The sequence below is a fragment of the Lithobates pipiens genome, unplaced genomic scaffold (genome assembly GCF_037356315.1).
Source record: "Lithobates pipiens isolate NorthernLeopardFrog02 unplaced genomic scaffold, aLitPip1_a1.2 Scaffold_27, whole genome shotgun sequence".
NCBI classification, from domain to species: domain Eukaryota; kingdom Metazoa; phylum Chordata; class Amphibia; order Anura; family Ranidae; genus Lithobates; species Lithobates pipiens.
The window spans coordinates 158,169,359-158,195,442 of NW_027507788.1; the positions used below are offsets into that span (position 1 = coordinate 158,169,359).

Here is a 26,084-nt window from a genome sequence, read left to right on the forward strand (position 1 = left end):
CGCATGCTTGGCCAATCGCAGTGCCGGCAGCGAGGAGAGCCATGATTGGCCACAGGCATCCTGCCTGTGGCCAATCATAGCTCAGGCTGTGTAGTGCACGCCCCACACTATATAAGGCCACCTTTAAGGCGGCCTCCTGTAGTGTGTTACTTTGCATCTGAAGCAGTGGGTGTTCTGTGTACCTTCAACACAGTACACACCAATCGTTTTTGGCTGATTTCCTATCTTGCTGCTGTGTAGTGGTTGTTGTCTGTGCCCTGACTGCAGTATACACCACTATATTCACCTCACCTATATAGCTAGTGATCTAGCTTTAACCACTAAACAACTGCCCATTGCCGATTAACGGCTTCAGGGTGGTTGTTTAACTCAGAGAGGCCGTTAATTAACGGCCTCCCAGAATTCTGCTCTCGCGTGCCCCGAGGTGTGCGCACTCGAGAGCATCCGTGACCGCCGGGTCCATAGGACCCGGCGCATCACGGTAAACGGCCGCTCATAGCGGCCGTTTACCACGTGATTGCTCCGTCAAATGACGGAGTGATCACTTGGAAACAAACCGGCGTCATGTTATGACGCCTGTTCCTCCCTCCCTTTTCTGTACCGATCGGTACAGCGGAGGGGAAAGAGATCGGTGTCAGCAGCGATGTGGGCTGCATCTGCAGTGCCCACATCGCTGCTCACCGAATTTAACCCCTCAATTCCCTGCCAATACTCTGCAATACCAGTGCATACTCTGCAGTACCCTGCCATTACTCTGCAGTACCCCGCCATTACTCTGCAGTACCCCGCCATTACTCTGCAGTACCCCGCCATTACTCTGCAGTACCCCGCCATTACTCTGCAGTACCCCGCCATTACTCTGCAGTACCCCGCCATTACTCTGCAGTACCCCGCCATTACTCTGCAGTACCCCGCCATTACTCTGCAGTACCCCGCCATTACTCTGCAGTGCAGTACCCTGCCATTACTCTGCAGTGCAGTACCCTGCCATTACTCTGCAGTACCCCGCCATTACTCTGCAGTACCCCCCCATTACTCTGCAGTAACCCCCATTACTCTGCAGTAACCCCCAATACTCTGCAGTACCCCCCAATACTCTGCAGTACCCCCAATACTCTGCAGTACCCCCAATACTCTGCAGTACCCCCAATACTCTGCAGTACCCTGCTATTACTCTGTAGTACCCCGCCAATACCCCGCCAATACTCTGTAATACCCTGCCATAAATTGCCATACCCAGCCATACTCAGAGATACCCAGCCATACTCGGTGATACCCTGAAATACCCAGCCATAGACGCCCCCCACCCCTCACCGCCCTCCGGTGATTCTATCAACTCGCCAGTACAATCAAAGCCAGAATCTTTTTTTTATTTTTTATTTCAGGCTTCCCAGCCTAGAGGTGAGATGTGGGGTCATATTGACCCCCCAGATTTCACTGTAAAGAGGACCTGTCACCCCATATTCCTATTACAAGGGATGTTTACATTTCTTGTAATAGGAATAAAAGTGATCAAAAATATATTTTTGGGAAAAAAAATGTCAAACTAAAATAAATAAAGTAAAATGAACAATAAAAAAATAAAATAAAAATTAAAGCGCCCATGTCCCCATGTGCTCGCATGAGCCACACATGTGAGGTATCGCCGAGAATGTTAGAGTGAGAGCAATAATTCTAGTCCTAGACCTCCTCTGCAACTCAAAACATGTAACCAGTAAAAAAATATTTAAAGCGTCGCCTATGGGGATTTTTTAAGTAGCGAAGTTTGGCGCCATTCCACGGGCATGTGCAATTTTGAAGAGTGACATGTTTGATATCTATTTACTCAGCATAACTTCATCTTTCACTTTATGCAAACATTGGGCTAACAAGTGGTTAATAATAGAGCTTGCAGTCAGTAGTGTTAGGAGATAGTGCGTGCTGTCTGCGTGCTCTGTACCCAGTACATACCGCTATAATATAGGGCAGGCCCCTACTTTCAAACATCCAACTTACAAACATCTCCTACTTGCAAACGCAAGGAGACAGCAGCGAGTGAGATGAAAAAAGATGGACGACAAAACAAATTATACAGGGGTGATAACCCTTCCCTATGTTTTCCAAAAAGCTTAAAGATATTTTTTTTGACTGGAGCTACACTTTAAAAATGTACCGGTTGAAAATGACAAACAGATTCAACTTAACACAACAAACCTACACAGTCCCTGTCTTGTTTGCACCGCCTGTATACTGCTGTTCTGAGTATATAGGGCCTGGGGGCCACACGCATTTCCTTTTTTTAATATGGGTACGGGGTTCCCCTTAATATGTGTACAAGACCCAAATAGGCTGGTAATGGGCAGGGAGGGCTACCCATGCCATTTTTCTGAATGATTTTCAACCATATTGCAGGAACCAGATATAACATTAAAACCGCAAGCAGTTTTAAATGGTGTTATTTCCGTTTAATGTCATTTTGTGCAGGGACTGTTCTAAACACGGGAAACACGTGGCACTTCACAGGCATACTATAGACACCCCCCAGGCACCATATTTAAAGGAATATTTCACTTTTTTTTTCACTTTAATCGTCATTAAAATCAGTGCTCCCGCCAAAACGGTAGTTTTTAAAACTTTTTTTTGCAGTGACCCATGTCCCCTGAGGCAGGAGGCAGGTCGCCAAACCCTTTTTAGGACACTATCTTGCATATTAGCCGTTAAAATTAGCACTTTCCAATTCGAACGTTCGAGTCCCATAGACTTCAATGGGGTTCTAACGTTCGTACCGAACGCGGGGGTCGTTCGCAAGTTCTGGTGCGAACCGAACCGGGGGGTGTTCGGCTCATCCCTAGTCAGCGCTATATAAATCCTGTATAATAATAATAATAATAATAATGCTAAAATGCCTTTTAGTGCAAACAAATACAATATTAATCCCATTTTTTGGGCAAAATATAAAAGACGGGGTTGTGTTAAGTAAATAGATACCAAACATGTGAAGTCTTGTGCAGGCTCGTAGAATCACAAAAAACGATTGTACGGAAAAATTCTCAATAGGGGACGCTATAAAAACCATTAGGCTGAATTCCCACTAACTTGCAGTAAAATGCAGGGTAAATGGATACACATTTCCATTTATCTTATGTGCATTTCAGCACGTGATGATGTACGTTGATGTGTGTTTTAGCATGCATATTTGTTTTTGAGTGTGTATTGGAGAATTTTGAAGAGATTTTTTGGTAAATAGGGAGTCTAGCACAATAGCCAAAATCATTGCTCTAGCCCAGGGGAGTTGCTAGGTCTGCAAAAGATCTGGGCTAGTGGTCATAGCAGCGGTCACCAACCATTTTGCTTGCCCACGGGGGGGGGGGTTTGGGAGTGACCGGTGGTAGGCATTATTTCTGTTGTTACATTCTAATATATAATGATTTGGTTCAACTCACCATACTGCAAAATCAGTTGGAGCCCTAGGCATGTCACTTGCCACATCTCCTGCCACCAGATGCAACATGTCACTTGGCATCATCGCCTGCCACCAGATGCAGCATGTTACTTACCACCGTCACCTGCCACCAGATCTAGATTGTCACTTGCCATGTCGCCTGCCACCAGATGTGGATTGTCACTTGTCACTTTCAACTGGCAGCAGATGTGGATTGTCACTTGCCACGTTACTTGCCACCATTTGCAGTTTGCCATGTCTCCTGCCACCAGATGTGGATTGTCACTTGTCACTTTCACCTGGCAGCAGGTGTGGATTGTCACTTGCCACGTTACCTGCCACCATTTGCATTTTACCATGTATCCTGCCACCATTTACAGATTGTCTCTTGCCACATCTCTTGCCACCATTTGCAGATTGTCACTTTCCACATCTCCTGCGACCATTTGCAGATTGTCACTTGCCACATCACCGGCCCCCAGATGTGGGACACTTGACAACTGTTGTGGCCATGCCAGCCAGTGCCACCAAATGTGCATTGATGCTACATTAGTGGCAGGCTGACAGAACTGGTCCATTTAGTGAGAGAAGGAGAGTGGTGATGCGGGGCAGGCAGTGAGAGATGATGTCATCTCACTGCTCCACGCCACACCTCAGACATTGAAGTAAGGGGGCCTGGCTGCAAAGTGGAGCTCTACGATAACAGGAAGCACGTGACCTCCACTCCACTGTGCTGCGAGGGTGGAAGAGCGCTGATGTGGACCGGGCAGCGAGAGATGTCATCTCTGCTCATCAGTTTGCTTGCTTCTCTTCTCTACTCTGCCTCTCTCATGCAGCCAGCCAGGGCCGCTGATAGAAATCATGGGGCCCCGTACAGCCTACCTGACGGGGCCCCCTTCAGCTCCACCCTGGCCCCGCCCCTGGTCCCTCCTTTAGCCCCACCCCTGACCCCACCCATTGCCCCTCCCCAGACCCCGCCTTGAAACAAAGTGTAGGTTTGTCTACAAGTGATATTTGTTTTTCTCCAGTCAGTTATAGGTTTGATTATCCAAAAGAAATACTGTTTTCAGATGAGAACATACCTCTTTAATATCTATATGTAATACAAACCATTAATTAATAAATAAAATGGTATTTTGGAGAGTATTGGCAGGGTAAGTATTGCAGAGTATTGGCAGGGTAAGTATTGCCAGAGTATTGCCGGGGTAAGTATTGCCAGGGTATTGGCGGGGTATGTATTGCAGAGTATTGGTAGGGTATGTATTGCAGAGTATTGGCAGGGTAAGTATTGCAGAGTATTGTCATGGTATTGCCAGGGTATTGGCGGGGTATTGGCGGGGTAAGTATTGCAGAGTATTGGCAGAGTAAGTATTGCAGAGCATTGGCAGAGTATTGGCAGGGTAAGTATTGCAGAGTATTGGCAGGGTAGGTATAAAGTATTGCAGAGTATTGGCAGAGTATGTATTGCAGGGTATGTATTGGCAGGGTATGTATTGGCAGAGTATGTATTGGCAGAGTATGTATTGGCAGAGTATGTATTGGCAGAGTATGAGTAGATGTTGAACTTCAAGCATACACCTCACCTGTGTATTTGTTAGCTCCAGCAGGGCAGCAGAGATCACTTCCTCCCTCTTCCTGAGTGTCCACAATAGCTCGATCGCCCGGCCCCTGCACTCTGCTACTTCTTCTCACACGGAGAGAGAGAGAGAGAGAGAGAGAGGGGAATATCACTCCGCAACACTATAGGCAGGGGCGGACTGACAACTCATAGGGCCCCCGGGCAATAGGGGATCATGGGGCCCCCTTTGTCACCACCCACCCACGCACAAGCCACACCTATATATTGCACTTACATTACATGCATTGGTCACATAATTTCTCTACTGTATGTTCAAAATAAATGTTTAAAGAGTTAAGAAAATAAAGAACAAAAAACGCACATATAACCACGTACATTTTCTGTGGGGCTGCGTCTCCTGTGAGCAGAATCACGTACAGGTACGGTACTTCTACACTTGCGGGTACGTGCGTTGTCTGACCCACTGCCGCCTTGATTGGACACACCGAGAGCTAATTAGTGGGTCTGGTGGACCCAATGTCCACTGGGTCCAGACGATTGTTTCCATCAGAGGCAGAACGGTGGTCTGCCGATGTAAACAAGTTAGATTGCCATTCTGTTAGTAGGAAAACCGAGATCCTGTGTGTCTGCTAAACAGGAACACAGATATGTCTTCCCACATTTAAAAGCACCTCCCCCACACAGTTAGAAAGCACTTCCTAGGAACACATTTAACCCTTTGATCTTCCCCTGGTGTTAACCCCTTCCCTACCAGTGTCATTAGAATAGTTAACCATTACTAGTAAAAAATTCTATAAAAATATCCCATAGCATATTGGGATTTTTACCAACATGTAGAAAATACATATTGGCCTAAACTGATGGAGAAATTAGATTCTGAGGCCAGAGCCCATAGCAGCAAAGTAAAGAAAGTATATATAATATACACACACACACACTGCAAAGGCTGCGGACATGGTACAGGGGTCAGAGGCTGCGGTCATGGTACAGGGGTCAGAGGCTGCGGTCATGGTACAGGGGTCAGAGGCTGCGGTCATGGTACAGGGGTCAGAGGCTGCGGAGGGGTCTTACTGGGCTGTGATGAGAGGTGCGTGCCACTCCTGAAACCGCACAAAATGCCACTGCTGCCTTACATTTAAAAATGGTGCCGCCCGGTGCCATTATGTCACTGCGCATGCATGTTTGAAAATGACTGAGCGTGTAAGGGCTTGCCCACGCGGCGGCGGTGCATGTGCAGAGGACACTCCAGCCCCCCTCATCATACCATACAGGGTTAATGTTACTTTATGGTATGTGATGAGGCTGGAGTTTTAGAGGAAGAGAGCAGTGCAGCTGGCTGGAGCATGAAAACAGCAAACACACACATGCTGCAAACATTGACTTTATCTTAATTTCCTGGAGATGGGCTGTATTGTGGCACCACGTCCTTTGCTGTTATTGCACAAATTCATGAATACGTTAGAAATATATTGGGCCTTTTCAGGTGCTACAGAAATATTCTACATACACATATATTAAAAATAATTATTTTGTGAAAATGCATGTGATGTAAGTAGTAGGTAAAAAGTCCCAGTTGATTCTTAACATATTCAAGAATTTTACTTTCACCAGACCTGTCCTGCTGATGTACAGGACAAGTTTAAAGCACATATTTATACAGTGTGGAAGGCAGAACAATTGCGACTCACAGTAGAAGAATGCAGTCTGCCATCCGTCCTGTTATCTTGTCTTGGGGGAGCTCCAGTGACTACTTTATGGGTAGCCATGATCGCTACTGTGTTGTCCTGCTTGCTCTGTTCTCCCCCCAGGAGGGGAGGGGGGGGAGGAGGCTCGGGTGCTGCCTGACACACACAAGCATGGAAGAGATCGAGTTACACCTTTATCCATTGACCTGAGGGTGTCTTATATGAGCAGACTAGTGACAATGTCCAGGCTCCTGGGGTGGTGCTCTCCCCCTCCCTCACTCAGTCGGCTCAGCTCAGTGTCCTATGTGTGCGAGTTGTCAGAGCTGACATTTCCGATGCTTCCTTCAGCTAGCTCCTCTCCTGCTCAGGACTCAGATTTGGCGCCACAAATTCAGCTTCTCTGGAGCCAATGAGAGACGAGGGGTGTGGATTGAAGGCGGAAGCCTCCTCCCCAATTGGAGAATAGCGAGCGATTCTCTCTCTCTCCCATTTAAACACAGCCACAGCACCAGATAAGAGACTCGGGGGACTTGTGCGGTGTGCGGAGCAGGAGGAGCGGGCGCAGAAGGCGTATTCTTCCGCGCCCGAAATACAACAAATAGTCCCTCCCCTGCAGCCTCATACAGCATAGACTAATCGCATCTAATAAAAAAAAAACCTTACCAAACGGGGGTGGGGTTGTGCGGACGATGATCGGTGGAGGAGAATCTTTTTTTTTATTTTAACCACTTGCTTACAGGGCACTTAAACACCTTCCTGCCCAGACCAATTTTCAGCTTTCGGTGCTCTCACAATTTGAATGACAATTACTCAGTCATGCAACACTGTACCCAAATGAATTTTTTGTCCTTTTTTTCCCACAAATAGAGCTTTCTTTTGGTGGTATTTGATCACCTCTGGGGTTTTTATTTTTTGCGCTATAAATGAAAAAAGACCGAAAATTTTGAAAAAAAACGCATATTTCTTTGTTTCTGTGACAGAATTATGCAAATTATTAATTTTTCTTCATAAATTTTGGTCACAATTTATACTGCTACATGTCTTTGGTAAAAATAACCCAAATTAGTGGATATTATTTGGTCTTTGTGAAAGTTAGAGAGTCTACAAGCTGTGGTGCGAATCGCACAAAATTGATCACATCTGATGTACTGGTGGCCTATCTCGCTTCTTGTGACCCGAACAAGTCAGGAAAGTACAAATACCCCCCAAATGACCCCTTTTTGGAAAGTAGACATTCCAAGGTATTTAGTAAGAGGTATAGTGAGCTTTTTGATGTTGTCATTTTTTTCCCACAATTCTTTGCAAAATTAAGATTTTTCATTTTTTTTTTTCTCCACAAAATTGTCATTGTAATAGGTTATTTCTCTCACGTGGCATGTGTATACCACAAATGACACCCCCCAAAAAATTCTGCTACTCCTCCTGAGTATTACAATACCACATGTGTGGGACTTTTTCACAGCCTGGCCACATAGAGAGGCCCAACATGCAGGTAGCGCCATCATGTGTTCTAGGAACATAAGTTACACATCTAACTTGTTGACTATTTATTACACTTTTGAAGCACCAGGACAATGACACGTGACACTGATGACAGATGGCACTGATACGTGGCAATGATGACAGGTGGCACTGATGACAGATGGCACTAATATGTGGCACTGATGACAGATGGCACTAATATGTGGCACTGATGACGCGTGGCACTTATACGTGGCACTGATGACACGTGGCACTAATACGTGGCACTGATGACACGTGGCACTGAAACGTGGCACCGATGACAGATGGCACTAATACGTGGCACTAATATGTGCCACCGATGACAGATGGCACTAATATGTGCCACCGATGACAGATGGCACTAATACATGGCACCGATGACGCGTGACACTGATGACAGATGGCACTGATAAGTGGCATTGATGACACGTGACACTGACAACAGATGGCACGTGACACTGACAGGTGGCACTGATGACAAATGGCACTGATACGTGGCACTGATGACAGATGGCACTATGTGGCACTGATGACACGTGGCACTGACGGCAGGTGGCACTGACGGCAGGTGGCACTGGGGGCAGGTGGCACTGGGGGCAGGTGGCACTGGGGGCAGGTGGCACTGACGGCAGGTGGCACTGGGGTGGATGGCACTGGGGGCAGGTAGCACTGGGGTGGATGGCACTAGGGGCAGGTAGCACTGGGGTGGATGGCACTGGGGGCAGGTAGCACTGGGGTGGATGGCACTAGGGGCAGGTAGCACTGGGGTGGATGGCACTAGGGGCAGGTAGCACTGGGGTGGATGGCACTGGGGTGGATGGCACTGGGGGCAGGTAGCACTGGGGTGGATGGCACTGGGGCAGATAGCACTGCTGGGGGCGGATGGCACTGCTGGGGGCAGATGGCACTGCTGGGGGCGGATGGCACTTTTTATTTCATTTTTTTAATTTTTTTTTTTTCCAGAATCAGAACGGCTGCCGCTGCAGCCGTTCATCTCTCCCCTCTCGCACTGTCTGTGCGAGGAAGGAGAGCGGCGCTGCGAGATGATCTCATATGTTTACATATGAGATCATCTCCCATTGGACACGCCGATCACGCTGTAAACGGCCGCTGTGATTGGCCGTTTACAGCGATCTGTGTTTGCCTGTCCCCGGGGGACACGGCGAACACAGAACTTCCGCGATGCGCGCCCGCGGCGGCGCGCATTGCGGAAGTAAACATCAGGCCGTCCAGGGACGACCGCCCGAACGAACGCGCCTGCTCTTCGGCCGTAATTCGGCTATAGGGCGGGCGCGAGGAGGTTAATTTTAATTTTTTATTTACTTTGCAGTTCAGGTTGCCCGGGCCCCCCCTGCTGGTCAGGCCCGGTACAGCAGGGCCAGTTGTACTGGCCTATCAGCGGCCCTGCAGCCAGCCCACCCACCGCAGCAGCCAAAACCCGCTGGTTAGGCAGGGACCCTGCAGCAAGAGACTCGGGGCTATGGGCCCCAGATTCAGGGCTATAGCCCCAATAGCCACCCTCTAGCAATGCCCCTGCTCTAGCCACAGACCCTTTTTACAATTATCTTTGTAATAATTTTGCTGGGGGTCTTACAGGATTCTGTGTGCCCGAATACGTGCAGGTTTTGTGTGCCCCAAATTCATCAACATCAATAAATGCTGACATGGCTGGTAAGGCAGGCCCGGACTGGGACTAAAAACCAGCCCTGGAAAAAATTTCATACCAGCCCCATAGCATTATTATACCAGCCCAACAGCATAACTTTCTTGTTCATGAAAGGGAAAACCATGTACAGGAAGTCCCGAGTTACGAACGGGCTAGGGACTGTAGGTTTATTCTTAAGTCGAATATGTTCATAAGTCGGAACAGCATGCGCAGAACTGCAGAGACGTCATTTCTGATGTTATGTTGAAAGTGCCTGCCTTCAAAAAGTGCCCGCGCATGCGCAGATTGGCAGAGACGTCACACCGCCTCCCGTTCATAAGTAGGAGTCGTTCGCAGATGAATGTTCGTAACTCTGGGGCTGCCTGCATTTTAAAGCACATTTGAAGAGTGTATTATATATAGATAGTACAGATATGAAAGCACACAGACCTTTACATATATAAATATATATATATATATATATATATATATATATAAAAAAGAAAATCCCACTTAAAAGTGGTCAATCATCAAGAGGGACACCAGGAACGTGGGGAGGGGTGGGGCGGGGACTCTGTTGACCAGAGACCACCTTCTGCCTAAAGAATACACAAAGGTAGGGGGGGTTATTGATATAACGGGGAAAACTTTATATCAGTGCCCCCTTACATTATCATATTCACCCCCCCCTTGCATCAGTGACCCCCCTCTTGCAGACTGGCCTGGCAGCACTGTCACTGACCTCCTCAGGTGCACCACGTAGGGCTCAGTCAGTTGGCGCCAGCTCAGTTCCTCTGGTTTTATCCTATGGTCTTCTCACCACAGTTCACACGCCTAACTTCTCTCATGACCCCCATTCTGGTGGTGCTCCCATTCTTGACTCCTCTCCAGACTCCCTCAGAGACTGCAGACATGATACAGGAGATGTCAGAGGTTGCGGACATGATACAGAAGATGGTTAGAGACTGAGGACATCATACCAAAGATGCTAAGAGAATGCAGACATGCTACAAGAGATGGTCAGAGACTCCTGACATGATACAGGAGATTAATGCAGTTCCAGTTCCCATCAAATGCGACCTCACTGTGCCCATCAAATGCGACCTCACTGCGCCCATCAAATGCGGCCTCACTGTGCCAATCAAAGGCTGCCTCACTGTGCCCATCAATGCAGCCTCACTGTGCTCATCAATTGCAGCCTCACTGTGCCTATCAAATGCAGCCTCACTGTGCCCATCAATTGCAGCCTCACTGCGCCCATCATTGCAGTCTCACTGTGCCCATCATTGCAGCCTCACTGTCCATCAAATGCAGCTTTACTGTGCCTGTGAATTCAGCCTCACTGTGCCTGTGAATGCAGCCTCACTGTGCCCATCATTGCAGCTTCAATGCCATGAATGCATCCTCACTGTGCCCATCATTGCAGCCTCACTATGGCCATCAATGCAGCATCACTGTGCCTATCAAACGCAGCTTCACTGTGCCCATGAATGCAGGATCACTGTGCCCATGAATGCAGCATCACTGTGCCCATGAATGCAGCCTCACTGTGCCCGTGAATTCAGCCTCACTGTGCCCACCATTGCAGCCTGTGCCCATGAATTCAGCCTCACTGTGCCCACCACTGCAGCCTGTGTCCATGATTTCAGCCTCACTGTGCCCAATATTGCAGCCTCACTGTGCCTGTGAATGCAGCATCACTGCGCCCATCATTGCAGCCTCACTCTGCCTGTGGATGCAGCATCACTGTGCCCACCATTGCAGCCTCACTGTGCCCACCATTGCAGCCTCACTGTGCCCGTGAATTCAGCCTCACTGTGCCCACCATTGTAGCCTGTGCCCATGAATGCAGCCTCACTGTGCCCACCATTGCATACTCACTATGCCCGTGAATGCAGCCTCACTGTGCCCACCATTGCATCCTCACTGTGTCCGTGATTGCAACTTCACTTATTTATTTTTGTTACTTTATTGCCATCACAAGAGGGGCTATAAAAGCCTCTTATGTGATAAAAGGGGAAAGTGACAGGTACTCTTTATGAAAACAGTGGGTGGCTGTTGGATGCCCACTTACACTAGCCATGAAATGACAGGTGTGAGCGATTTATATACATTGCTTCTGTGGTTATTGATCGCAGGAGGTCACAGGGAATGTATGTTCATTGAGTTCTTCATAATTACTGTTTCCTACAGTCCCAGACACCCTGGTGGCATGGGGGGGCTGGGAAATATTGCAAGGGCCATCTGATCACTTTTATTGGAAAGACGTCTGCCATCTTTTAAAGCCGGTATCAAGGTCAGAAGCCGCTGTGAGCTTGGTTTAACCACTGGTCTACCATGGTGTTTATAAACGTACCCTGGCAGACAAATGGTTTATTTGCGATAGTACATTGGATAAAGTCTCACATGGAGTATCAGCATTCTGAGTGGAATGACCTTTCCATCATTTCCCAAGAAGGACCTCACCAGTGGCAGCCGGGCACCCCCCCCCCCCCCCCAGCCCGCAGAATCCGCCACCCTAGCATGCACAATCAAACATTGTGTGTCTGGTCGTGCACTGTGCAGGGTGCCGGACCAACAAGTCTGTACCAGGTCCGTCACCCCTCACAAACTCACAAACATGTCATCAGAGCCCGAGGCCCCAATTTACCTTTTTCATGATGTCGTCATGCGCCCAGAACTCACCCTGCGACACCAGCGAATTAACAAAACAGATTACATCGCACACATACAAAAATTACATTAAACCTTGCAAGGCTATTTAAAACACCTGAACATATTAAAAGAATATGGGTATTTGGTCACACCATGTGGCGCTTAAGCCCACTTACTGTGTCAAAGTACCCCATTATCAGTGGGTCCTACACTATTAATAGAATGAAAGATCCTACATCTCAACCATGGGAGACAAAGTCTTCTTTGTGGGAGAACTAGAAGGTCTCCTCCTATAACACAGGTGGACACTAATAAGAGGTAATGGGGGGGGGGGGGTGCTCCAGCCCAAGGGATCTGGTCAGGACCCTTACAATATACAAACAGCAGACTTGGGGGGCACACCCTAAATTATTTTGCTGCTATAAGACCGCAAACAGAACAAAACAGATTACAGCGTACACTTACAAAAATGACATTCAATCCTGGATTTCCCCACATTGTTCAGCTCTCTTAGAACATGGTAATTACACTGTGTATATTGTCTGTCCTAGAGATCAGCTTCACCGTGTATATCTATTATTATTATTATTATTATTATTCAGGATTTATATAGCGCCAGCAATTTACGCAGCGCTTTACAATATAAAAGGGAGACAATACAGTTACAATACAATTAAATACAAGAGGATTGAGAGGACCCTGCTCAGAAGAGCTTACAATCTAAAAGGGTGGGGCAGGTGGTACAGAAGGTTATAATTGTTGGGAATGAGTTTATGGAAGTGGTAGGAGATTAGTTTGAGACGTGATAGGCTTCCCTGAATAGATGAGTTTTCAGGGATCGTCTGAAGGTAGCAAGAGTAGGGGATAGCCGGACCGGTGGAGGTAACGAGTTCCAGAGGATTGGAGAGGCTCTGGAGAAATCCTGGAGACGAGTGTGGGAGGAGGAGACAAGAGAGCTTGAGAGTAGGAGGTCTTGAGAAGAACGGAGGGGACGGTTTGGGTGATATTTGGAGACAAGATTGGTGATGTAGCTCGGGGCAGAGTTGTGAATGGCTTTGTATGTGGTGGTTAGTATTTTGAATTTAATTCGCTGGGTGATTGGGAGCCAGTGTAGGGATTGGAGGAGAGGGTTGGCAGACACTGAGCGGTTGGTAAGGTGGATAAGTCTGGCAGCAGCATTCATGATAGACTGAAGAGGAGATAGCCTATGGAGAGGCAGGCCAATGAGAAGGGAGTTGCAATAGTCAAGGCGAGAGATAACAAGGGAGTGAATGAGGATCTTGGTAGTTTTAATTGTTAAAAAGGGGCGAATTTTAGAGATGTTACGGAGGTGAAATCTACAAACTTTTGACAACGATTGGACTTGGGGCTGAAATGACAAGTCAGAGTCTAGGGTTACACCTAGTACCCTGGCGTGAGGGGAGGGCCTGATGGTTGCATTGTTGATTTTGATGGAAAAGTCATGGAGGGGGGCATGTGCAGGGGGGATTATTAATAGCTCAGTTTTAGAGAGGTTTAGTTTAAGGAAATGGTGTGACATCCACGCTGATATGTCAGTTAGCAGGTTAGTAATGCGAGAGGAGACTGAAGGAGTGAGGTGAGGAGTAGACAGATAGATTTGGGTGTCATCGGCGTATAAGTGGTATTGGAAGCCGTGGGCGGTTATCAGGTGACCAAGGGAGGAGGTATAAATAGAGAAGAGAAGGGGTCCAAGAACAGAGCCTTGGGGGACCCCCACAGAAAGGGGCAATGGAGAGGAGGATACAGAGTTGTAGGTGACACTAAAGGAGCGCTGTGATAGATAGGCAGAGAACCAGGAAAGCACAGAATCTCGGAGGCCAAGGTAATGTAGTTTATTGAGGAGGAGCGGGTGGTCAACAGTATCAAAGGCAGCAGAGAGGTCAAGTAGTAGGAGTATGGAGTACTGGCTGTTGGTTTTAGCAGTTAGTAGATCGTTAGTGAGTTTTAGTAAGGCAGTTTCTGTGGAGTGCTGAGAGCGAAAGCTCTCAGTATACTCTCAGTATATATCTGATCTATATATACAATATATACATTGTTCTAATCTCCATAATGTGTGCTCAGTATATGGCTATGTAGATTCCTCTAGTACATTCTTTTCTTCTTTCTATCACAGACATATCTCAGAATTCTCCAGCACTCTCCAGCTGTCACCTTGCTCCCGCCCACTAGTGTTGTAATCCTCCAGGTTTAGGTTGGCCCCTCCCCCTCCTCCTCCTATCTCAGAATTCTCCAGCACTCTCCAGCATAGAGTACAGAGTTCCAGCCGTCACTCAGAAGTTCCTGGCCCCGCCTCATATTATTCATGATGTGTCCCCCAGGCCCCTCCCCCTGGCTCCATATATGGAGAGCACATGGAGGGGTACAGAAGTGTCTCAGGCAGTATAAAAGGAGCCGGGCTGGCAGAGGTTGCAGTACAGCGAGCAGCAGAGAGCAGACGCTGACACACAGGCAGACGGCCTCCAGCTGAACTGTGACAAGAAGCTCCAGGAAAAGCAGCAGCAGAGCGACATGTTCCCTCTCAGCCTCCTCCAGCCCTCGCACAGTCCTGTGTATGTCTACCGCCAGCCCGAGCTCCCCCACTGGACCGCCACACACCTCATCCTCCGCCAGCTGGAAGACGACATGCTGAGCGTGAGCAGCGACATGGAGAGGAGAATGCAGCGCCTCCACCAGGCTTACCATCTCCTGGCCAATGACCCGGACATGAGGAGGGGGAGGGGGGCTCAGAGCGGACACCTCACCGCCCCCCAAGACAAATCCCCCACCGAGGGCAAAGATGGGAAGGAGAACTTTGAGCTCTCCCTGGACGTGAGTCCGTTTTCTCCAGAAGAACTGACAGTGAGGACAGAAGGAAGGAGACTGATCGTGGCGGGAAAATCCGACAAGAAAAGGGAGACGGAGAATGGCGGCTTCTTCCAGGAATACAGAGAGTGGCGCAGAGAAGCCGAGCTCCCGGAAGACGTGAATCCCGAGGACGTACTGTGCTCCATGTCCAAGGATGGGCAGCTCCACTTCCAGGCACCTCGCCTGGCACTGCCCGCTGCCCAAGGAAGAGACATCACCATCACCATGGAGCAGAGCCCAGGAGAAGGTCAGGAGTCCAACCCGGAGAACCAGAACCACCGGGGACAGCAGGAGCAAGACCTCCCCCACAATTCATCCTGATGACATGATGGGACTGAGATTTGGTACAAAATAATCGATTTTCTGTCACTATTTCTATCAGGATGAGAAGATGTCAGGAAGATCACTTCTACTTTCCCATCTTAGAATTGATGTTATTGTTCCACTTTCCTGATTTTTATATTGCTTGGATCATATTGTAAAGCGCTGCGCAAACTGTTGGCGCTATATAAATCTTAAATAATAATAATAATAATCACTGTTTCTATATACTGTGTAGACATGTCACTGGAGAAGTGATTGAGGGGGTGTACATCTCACCTAGGTTGCTACACAGTGTGAGATGGTAAATCCAGGATGGATCAGTTTCTCAGCAGCGATATGCTGCTGAGTTGTTATTTAATTTTGCCGGGCCTGGGTTTATATGGAATGGCAGGTAGGTTTGGTAGAGGGACCTGTCATTCCACATCCCCCGATCCAGTTCTGGGTTTGGGATCAGGTGAGCTTTGATCCTAATTAGCCTGGGAAGCTAAAGGCTCTGCAGGGTCTGCAGGTGATTGCTCTCAGCCAGGGAAACGAACAGTCTGTGTGTTTGAGGAAGCTGCAAGCACAGCCACTGCTGGAGCTAAAACTCACCCTGCGATATCCAGGTGAAAGACGCTGTGTTTGTAAGTGTCAGATAGGTGAGCAGAACCTGTTAGTAAGCGCCCAGCCGGGCTAGGACTTTTATTTTTGTTGTACTTAGAAAGCACGGTGTTGCTGTATATTTTGTTTGCTGGACTGTTTGTACCACGAATAAACGCCAAGATCTGCTTTATAAATTCCAAGTCTGCTGTGAACTGTGTCCAAACACACCCTACCCCGGGAAGATCCCTTACAATTGGTGGAGGTAGCGGGCAACACGGTTGCTAGGGGCAACGGTGTGGACAGACTTGGCTACAGCTGCTGATGTCCTGGGTGAAAGCTGCAACTACACTCCAAGAACAGTCCAGCAACATGGAGGAGATGCTGAAGCAGTTTATGCAAGTGAGTTTGCAACAACAGCAGGCTCAGACAGAGGCCAATAGACGACATGAACAGTCCATGGCTGCACAACAACAACTTATCGAGCACCTGATAGCAATTCGAGAGGCGCCTGTGGTTGCTAATCCACCCACAGTGATGGGAGCCGCTCCAGAGATTTTTTTTGGGAGAAGGACTGTGCAGAAAGCGCTGCAAAAGATGACTGCTGAGGACGATGTTGAGGCCTTTCTAACAGTATTTGAGCGCGTGGCTGAGCGAGAGAAGTTACCAGCCGCTGAGTGGGCAGAGGTAATTGCGCCCTATTTAACAGGTGAACCCCAAAAGGCCTACTATGACCTCAGTGAGCAAGAGGTTAAGGACTATACTCGGCTAAAAGAGGAGATACTTGCCCGACTAGGAGTTACTACTGCAGTCCGTGCCCGGAGGGTACGCAACTGGAGCTACAGTCTGGACAAATCAGCGAGGTCCCAGATGTATGACCTAATCCATTTGGCAAGAAAGTGGTTGGAGCCAGACACTTCTACTCCTGCACAAATCCTAGAGAAGGTCGTGATGGATCGCTACCTCCGAGCGCTTCCTACTGACCTGCAACGCTGGGTGGGACAAGGTGATCCTAAGAATGCAAACGAACTTGTCAACCTTGTGGAGAGGTTCCAGGCGACTGAGGACTACCTCCGTGATGTTCCTGCAGCATCTTCACCTCCCCGGAGCGCCAGATCTGTGCCGTCAGCTGGTAAGAGACTTCCATCTATTGGGGGAGTGTGGAGGGGTGCTGATGGAGGGAAAAGGGCTCAAGTGGTGTCTCAGGGACAAAAGACTGGTGATGGTCCCGGGTGGCTAAGGGGCTCTGAAAAGGACTCCTTGCCAAAGAGACCAGGCCCTATCCAGTGTTGGAGATGCCATGAGGCGGGACACGTGTCGGCCCATTGCCCTCTTACCTCTGAACCCATGGAATGTGACGCTAGCCGGCGTCAGTCGCTATTTGCGGAACCATCTTGTGCTGCAGTTCCTGGACTAGAGACTGAACCGCAAATCTGCAACATCACAATCAATGACTTTCCTGTTAAAGCGTTAATGGACTCAGGAAGCCTTGTAACCTTGGTGCATGCTAGCCTGGTGACTGGGGACTTAGAGTCTAAAAAGCATATGAGCGTTGTGTGTATACATGGTGATACACAAGTGTACCCTATAGTGCTGGCTAAAGTCGGGACTGAACAAGGCACAGTACAATATGAAGTGGGTGTGGTTAAAAACCTCATGCATAATGTAATATTGGGGCGCGATTTTCCTTTATTCTGGGCTCTCTGGGAAAAAAGAAAAATCCCCAAAAGGAGTGAGGATACCTCTAAGGTGGTTGCCTTGTCCACTGTGAATGATAAAAGTGTACAGGATGAAAATGATTGTTTTCCTTTGCAGGTCCTGGCTGGGGAGGAGGAGGCTCCTCCCACTGAGCAAAATATACTAGACTTAGAGGTGTCTAGCGATAATTTTGGGGCTGCACAATTACAGGACCCCACTCTCAAAAATGCGAGAGAGCAGGTTGCTGTTATGAATGGGGTACCTCAGGAACCAGATGCTGAAAAAAGATTTCCACATTTTTCGGTGACTAATGATCTTTTCTATAGAGTCAATAAGGTTAAGGATGAGATTGTGGAACAGCTTCTGGTACCTAAGCCGTACCGGCGTCAGGTGCTTGACATGGCACATAACCATGTTCTTGGGGGACACTTGGGGACTGACAAAACGCGAGAGAGGGTTCTCCAGAGGTTTTTTTGGCCGGCCATATATGATGACATTAAAAAATACTGTGAGTCGTGCCCCACATGTCAGGTTAGTGCCCCAGTGTCACATTTTCGCAGTCCTTTGGTTTCGCTCCCTATTATAGAGGTGCCTTTTGAGCGTATTGCCATGGATTTAGTGGGTCCCATTGTAAAGTCAGCTAGAGGACACCAGTATATTTTGGTAGTCCTGGATTATGCGACCCGCTATCCTGAGGCTGTACCCTTAAGAAACACTGCATCTAAAACAATTGCACGTGAGTTGTTTTATATGTTCTCTAGGACTGGGATCCCCAAAGAAATCCTAACTGACCAAGGTACGCCATTTATGTCGAAAGTAATGAAGGAATTATGCAGACTATTTAAAATCTCACACATCCGTACCTCTGTATACCACCCCCAGACGGACGGATTGGTGGAGAGATTTAATAAAACTTTGAAACATATGTTGAAGAAAGTGGTGGCAAAAGATGGTCGTGACTGGGATCATTTATTACCCTACCTCATGTTTGCTATTAGGGAGGTGCCCCAAGCGTCCACAGGGTTCTCACCATTCGAGTTGGTCTATGGTCATCACCCTAGGGGTCTACTAGACATTGCAAAAGAGACATGGGAGAATGAGTCCACCCCATACAAGAGTGTTATTGAGCATGTAGCACAAATGCAGGACCGTATAGCCACTGTAATGCCCCTGGTAAGGGAACACCTCCAGAGGGCTCAAGAGGCCCAAAGTAGAATTTACAACCGGTCCGCAAGAATCAGGACATTCAACCCAGGCGATAGGGTCCTTATACTAGTCCCCACTGTTGAGAGTAAATTCTTGGCGAAGTGGCAAGGTCCCTATGAAATTGTTGAAAAGGTCAGTGAGGTGAACTACAAGGTGCACCAACCAGGTAGAAGGAAGCCTTTCCAAGTTTATCACATAAACTTGATCAAGCCCTGGAAAGACAGGGAATCCTTGGTGGCGACAAATACTGTTAATAATTTGTCACCACCAATCCCTCCAGTCAAGGTAGGTGATACTCTATCAGTGTCACAGAAACAGGAGGCTCAGGAATTTTTACAGAAAAACAAAAACAAGTTCTCTGACCTCCCAGGGCGTACACACCTCATCCATCATCACATTGAAACTGAGCCTAGAAGCAGAGTAAACCTTAAGCCCTATAGGATACCCGAGGCACGTAGGGAAGCCGTATCTGCCGAGGTAAAACGTATGCTTGCTCTGGGGGTAATTGAGGTGTCACAGAGTGAATGGTCCAGCCCAATTGTGCTAATCCCAAAGCCCAATGGAACTTGGAGGTTCTGTAACGATTTCAGAAAGTTGAATGAGATCTCCAAGTTCGATGCGTATCCTATGCCCAGGGTAGATGAGTTGATTGAGAAGTTGGGTAACGCCAGGTACATAACCACCCTCGATCTCACAAAGGGCTACTGGCAGATTCCACTTTCTGGTGAGGCTAAAGAGAAAACTGCATTCTCCACCCCTGATGGGCTATTCCAGTATGTAGTGATGCCATTCGGGTTACATGGAGCGCCTGCAACTTTCCAGAGGTTGATGGACTTGATTCTGCGACCACATCGTGATTACTCAGCTGCCTACCTCGATGATGTGGTCATTTTTAGCCCTGATTGGGAAAGTCACCTCTGTAAGGTACAGGCCGTGTTGGATGCCATAAGTGATGCGGGGTTGACCATAAATGCCGAGAAGTGTGCTCTAGCCCTAGAAGAGGCCAAATATCTAGGCTACATTATTGGGAGAGGGTTGATTAAGCCACAGCTAAATAAAATTGAGGCAATACAGAATTGGCCTAGACCCCTGACAAAGAAACAGGTTAGAGCTTTCCTGGGTATTACGGGGTATTACCGTAGATTTGTGCCGAACTTTGCCTCAGTTGCTGCTCCACTAACTGACTTGACAAAGGGCGGAAAGACAGCAATGGTCACGTGGACCCCAGAGGCCGAGAAGGCTTTCCAAAGCCTTAAGTCTGCCTTGTGCCAACCACCTGTCTTAGTTACCCCCGATTTCAGGCGAGAATTTCTGGTCCAGACAGATGCCTCTAACACAGGCTTAGGTGCAGTACTCTCACAAGTAGTGAATGGTGAGGAGCATCCAGTGACGTACTTGAGTAGAAAACTAACCCCGGCCGAGAAAAATTATGCCATTGTGGAGCGAGAATGTTTGGCAGTGAAGTGGGCCCTAGAATCGTTAAAGTATTACTTGCTAGGCAGGAAATTCAAGTTGGTGACAGACCATGCCCCCCTAACATGGATGAAGTTAAACAAGGAGAGAAATGCAAGAGTGACTAGATGGTTTCTCTCCCTACAAAACTTTAATTTCACTGTGGAACACAGGCCAGGGAAATTACAGGCAAATGCTGACGCATTGTCAAGGGTAAGTTGTCTGTGGGGACAAAAGGCTCAGCCCTCCGGTCTGAAAAAGAGGGGGGGGATATGTAGACATGTCACTGGAGAAGTGATCGAGGGGGTGTACATCTCACCTAGGTTGCTACACAGTGTGAGATGGTAAATCCAGGATGGATCAGTTTCTCAGCAGCGATATGCTGCTGAGTTGTTATTTAATTTTGCCGGGCCTGGGTTTATATGGAATGGCAGGTAGGTTTGGTAGAGGGACCTGTCATTCCACATCCCCCGATCCAGTTCTGGGTTTGGGATCAGGTGAGCTTTGATCCTAATTAGCCTGGGAAGCTAAAGGCTCTGCAGGGTCTGCAGGTGATTGCTCTCAGCCAGGGAAACGAACAGTCTGTGTGTTTGAGGAAGCTGCAAGCACAGCCACTGCTGGAGCTAAAACTCACCCTGCGATATCCAGGTGAAAGACGCTGTGTTTGTAAGTGTCAGATAGGTGAGCAGAACCTGTTAGTAAGCGCCCAGCCGGGCTAGGACTTTTATTTTTGTTGTACTTAGAAAGCACGGTGTTGCTGTATATTTTGTTTGCTGGACTGTTTGTACCACGAATAAACGCCAAGATCTGCTTTATAAATTCCAAGTCTGCTGTGAACTGTGTCCAAACACACCCTACCCCGGGAAGATCCCTTACAACTGTTTATATCGTTTTCTAAATAAATATTTTCATTTTATAACTATCTTCTGTTCTTTGTTTGCATGGACCAGGAAATGTTTTTTGAAATAAGAAATCTCTTAATATTTGGTTTATAGAATGAATAGGAATATTTTATGTAAACTGAAGCTGAGTCCTTATCATCCGGTCAGATTTCTGGATTCCTTTGTAATGTTAACACAAAATATCCAATACTATATGATGCAGTCTGATAATAGCACAGGGGTGCTTACAATGATCAGCTTTTATTCACTTCTGTAAAACTTTTATCACAAAACTCAAAAAAGAACTATTGCTGTAACTGTACAAAGAGTGTTATCTGGAGTTCTACTTTAATTTGTTACTCCTATAAAGTCTGCCTAAATCTACTCATCCATAAATCACGACCCAGCCTTCTATTCCAGACTGTACAGGGTTAACATCAATGAAGCTAAGATCCGCCCTCCAGCCATGTGCTCTCTGTGTATCTCTAGTGAAGGGGAGGGGCCTGTATATAAATAATGAATAATACACGAAGAGGGAAGAGCTGGCAGGTCCTGCAAAGTTGGAATTGGTGAAGGAACGTCCCAGTGGGCGGGTCCTTGATCTTTCTCTTTGCTCTTAAAGTGGGAGTCCGCGTTTTTTTTTTTTTTTTTAAAAGCCAGCAGCTACAAATACTGCAGCTGCTGACTTTTAAAATAGTGACACTTACCTGTCCAGCGCGCCCGCGATGTCAGCACCCGAAGCCGATCTCTCGATCGTCTCTCGGGTGCTGCCGCCGCCATCTTGGGTATGGGAATCAGGAAGTGGAGCCTTTCGGCTTCATTTACCGGTTCCCTACTGTGCATGCCCGAGTCGCGCTGCGCAATAAGGATGGACCTGCTGCCTCTGGGATCTGTGTGTTTCCCAGTAGGCAGCGGGGGACTTTCGGAAAGGGGCGTAATCTACGCCCCTTTCCGCAGAGAGCCATCCCGGAAGTGGGTGCAGATACCTGTACTGTACAGGTACCTGCACCCCCCTCCCCCCTGAAAGGTGCCAATTGTGGCGCCGGAGGGGGGGAGGAATCCAATGAGCGGAAGGTCCACTTTAGGGTGGACCTCCGCTTTAATGGTCATGTTATCGAAGAGCCCCGCAGTCAATACAAAAATAAAAATAAACAGTGAGATAATCTCTCCAAATGATGAGCAATTATTCCAGTGTTTAAATAAGGTAAAGTTCGTTAAATGTGTATGTGTTCAGGATGAGCCTGAAATACATCTCACCGCTGTGGAAGTCTCAGCATGCCCTGAAAACCTTTCTCTCTGATGATCTGTATATTAACCCCTTAACCACCGTTATCCTGTACATTAATCCATTAATTTCCATCTTCACACTGTATATGACCTGTACATTAACCCCTTCACTTTCTCCTCCCTCTATGTATGACTTGTACATTCATGATACCCTTAATCATTAAGCTCCGTGTTTTAACCCCCTCATCAGCAGCAATATATTTGCATTTCAATTGTGATTACTTTGGGGTGTTTAACTTCCAAAAAGACATCATTTGGCATATTTTTATATAAGAGAAACTTATAATAAAAGAAAAAAGTTTTTTTTTAAATGTTGACCTTTTTTTTCACGTATACAGTTAAAAATTAAAAACCCAAATCATATTTAATATCACCCAAAGAATGCATTTTGAGAATGCTCAAAAAAATATATATAAATATATATATTTTTTGGTACAGTGCTGCATGGCCAAGCAATTGTAAGTCAAACTATCACTGCACTGAAAAGTGTCCTGGTAATGAATGTGGGATATACAGATTGGTACACAAGTTTTTTTTTTTTTTCTTTTTTTATAATCACCTTTTATTTATCTTCTTTAATCATATCAGTTAATTACAATAATCAATTCATACAATACAATATACATTCTTTCCATCTTCTTTATCCCTTTACCCATGTATATCCCAGAAGAAAAAAAAAAAAAAAACCCCACCCACATATTATAACCATTCTCTCTTCCCCTCTCCCCCCTCCCCCCACTCCCTATTTTATCTCTGTTGAGTACTCTTTCCAACCTTCCCAAATATCATTAAAGTCATCTTGTTTATTTCTGATCATATGTAACCATTTCTCAGCTTCCATTATTCTATCTACTTCCTTTTTCCATTCTACTAATGTGGGGCATTTAGTCTGTTTCCATAACCTAGGTATCATTACCTTAGCTGCGTTCAATAGGTGCGACAATACTCCTGTTTTTCAATGTCTTATTTCACTTTATCTAGACTTGATATGGCTCTAGTGAACACCCAAGCTCTGGCCTTGGTGGAGGCAGTACAATATGGCCCAAGGGGGATATCAGATCATTCCCCCTTAACATTGACGCTTATTGTGGGGAAAAAGAAGTATTTTGGGCAATGGAAAATTGATCCTTCGTGGTTAGAGATATTGGGCGATCCAGAGCGATTAATATCTGAACTGAAATATTTTATCCCTATTAATGCAGGTACTGCATCAACGGGTGTGGTTTGGGATTCATTAAAACCTTTTTTAAGGGGACTCTTTATCCAGCAAATTGCTGGTAACAAAGCTGAGATGAAGAACCGGGAGGAGAAGGCTAGGAAGACTGTGCAAAGGGCAGAACAGCAGTATATTATCAACCCAACCCCATTCACTCAGAAGGAATGGTTGGAAAAGCAGCAAGAGTACAAGATGACCATTAGGAGAAAGATAGATAATAGACGTATATTTCAGAGACAAGTACATTTTGGGAAGGAGAAAAAGTGGGTCGTTTACTGTCTCTACTGGTTAAAACAAACACTGCCCCTTCAACGGTATTAGCGGTTAGGACGCTACAGGGAGAGATTACTGCTTAACCCACTATTATTAAAAATATATTCCACCTCTACTATAGCTCTCTATATAAATCCCAGAGGGGGGGGGGGGGGGTGAGGGGGAAACGACCGCTGCTTTTATGGGAAATATAAGCATACCAACTTTATTAGCAGAAGATTCTATGTTAATGGAGGCTCCAATAACTATTGATGAACTTCGTAAAGCCGTGGCTGAGATGCCCAACCTAAAATCACCAGGACCTGACGGGATACCTATTGAGGTTTACAAGAAATATGGCGAGGTTCTGTTGCCAGAATTGCTGGAGGCATTGACTCAGGCATTGGCGGTGGGGACGTTGCCTACCTCAATGTTAGAGGCCACTATAGTAGTTGTCCCCAAGGAGGGAAAAGACCCTATGGAGCCTGCTTCGTATCGTCCGATTTCGCTGTTATGCACTGATGTAAAGATCTTAGCGAAAATACTGGCAACACATTTAAAAAAGTGTATTCATAAGCTCATCCATCCTGACCAGTCGGGATTTATCCTGAACAGGTCTACCAGAATTAATATACGTAGAGCCCATTTGAATATCCAGATCCCCACAGACAATGGAGGTTCCAGGGCCATATTAGCCCTGGATGCAGCCAAGGCCTTTGATTGCCTTGAGTGGGAATATTTATTTGCGGCTCTTGTTAGATTCGGGTTTGGGCCGACTTTTATCAAATGGACAAAGATGCTTTACACTAATCCAAGCGCGGAAATAAAAATCAATAATGAGTAATGATGTGCTCCAATTGGAACAGGCAGGGCTGCCCTCTTTCCCCTCTTCTTTTCGTTCTGGCAATGGAACCATTGGCCATAGCTATCAGGGCTAACCCTGCTATACAGGGATTTAGGAGAGGGCAGATGAAGGAAAAGATCGCATTATTTGCCGATGTTTTGCTTTTCTTGGGAGAGGTTCAAACCTCGTTAAAAGCGGCAATGGGAATGATTAGGGAATTCGGCCAAATATCTGGATTGACTATTAACTGGGATAAATCTGCATTACTTCCGATAGACACGGGGGTCACCGATGTACTACGGAATACCTTTAACTTGAAGGTGGTGGATAATATTAAGTACTTGGGGGTCTGGATGGCAAGGGATGTAAATGGGTACCTGGAGGATAACTTAGCCCCACTCCTGTTGAAGCTCAAATATAAGGCGGATATTTGGAGCCGCCTCCCCTTATCGATGGCGGGACGTTGTAACTTGGTCAAAATGGTGTGGCTCCCCCAAATTTTATATTTTCTCCATAACTCGCCAATATGGATCGGTTCGAGGTGGTTTAAGAAAATAGAATCTCTGTTTAGAGATTTTATATGGAAAAAGGGGCCGTCTAGGATTAGTCTACGGACATTGCAGCTACCGCTGGAGGAAGGGGGGATGGCGGTTCCACATCCTAGACTTTATTATTTGGCGGCACAGTTGCAGCACCTAGCAGGAGCACGAATACTGAGCGAGGGTATGCCTCGTTACAGCCTGTTAATGCTAGGATGCCCACATAATACACTTATTGAGGCCCTTGAGGCAAACTCGTATGCTGCCCAATGATTAACCAGATTGTTAAACTCTGGAAAACAGCTAAGGCTTTACTAGGATACCAGGGGGTATCTGTATTGGCCCCTTTATGGAATAATAGAAACTTGGCCGAATTAGCTAAAGTTGAAAGATGCAGAGAATGGGCGAACCAAGGGATAAACCAACTAATGCAAATATTTCAGGGTTCAGATA

The 26,084-nt window shown here is 46.9% G+C and overlaps 1 protein-coding gene across 1 annotated transcript; it reads left to right on the forward strand.

The window, feature by feature from the left end:
• The first annotated feature begins 14,818 nt into the window (after window positions 1-14,818).
• On the forward strand, window positions 14,819-15,895 carry LOC143933254 (heat shock protein 30C-like). The gene has a single exon (XM_077456140.1). The coding sequence runs from the start codon at window positions 15,018-15,020 to the stop codon at window positions 15,672-15,674; it is 657 nt and encodes a 218-aa protein (XP_077312266.1). The 5' UTR covers window positions 14,819-15,017; the 3' UTR covers window positions 15,675-15,895.
• The last annotated feature ends 10,189 nt before the right edge of the window (window positions 15,896-26,084 follow it).

What these genes read in the sequence shown, in the direction of transcription:
- LOC143933254 (XM_077456140.1), top strand. Translation starts at nt 15,018, where the DNA reads ATGTTCCCTCTCAGCCTCCTCCAGCCCTCGCACAGTCCTGTGTATGTC.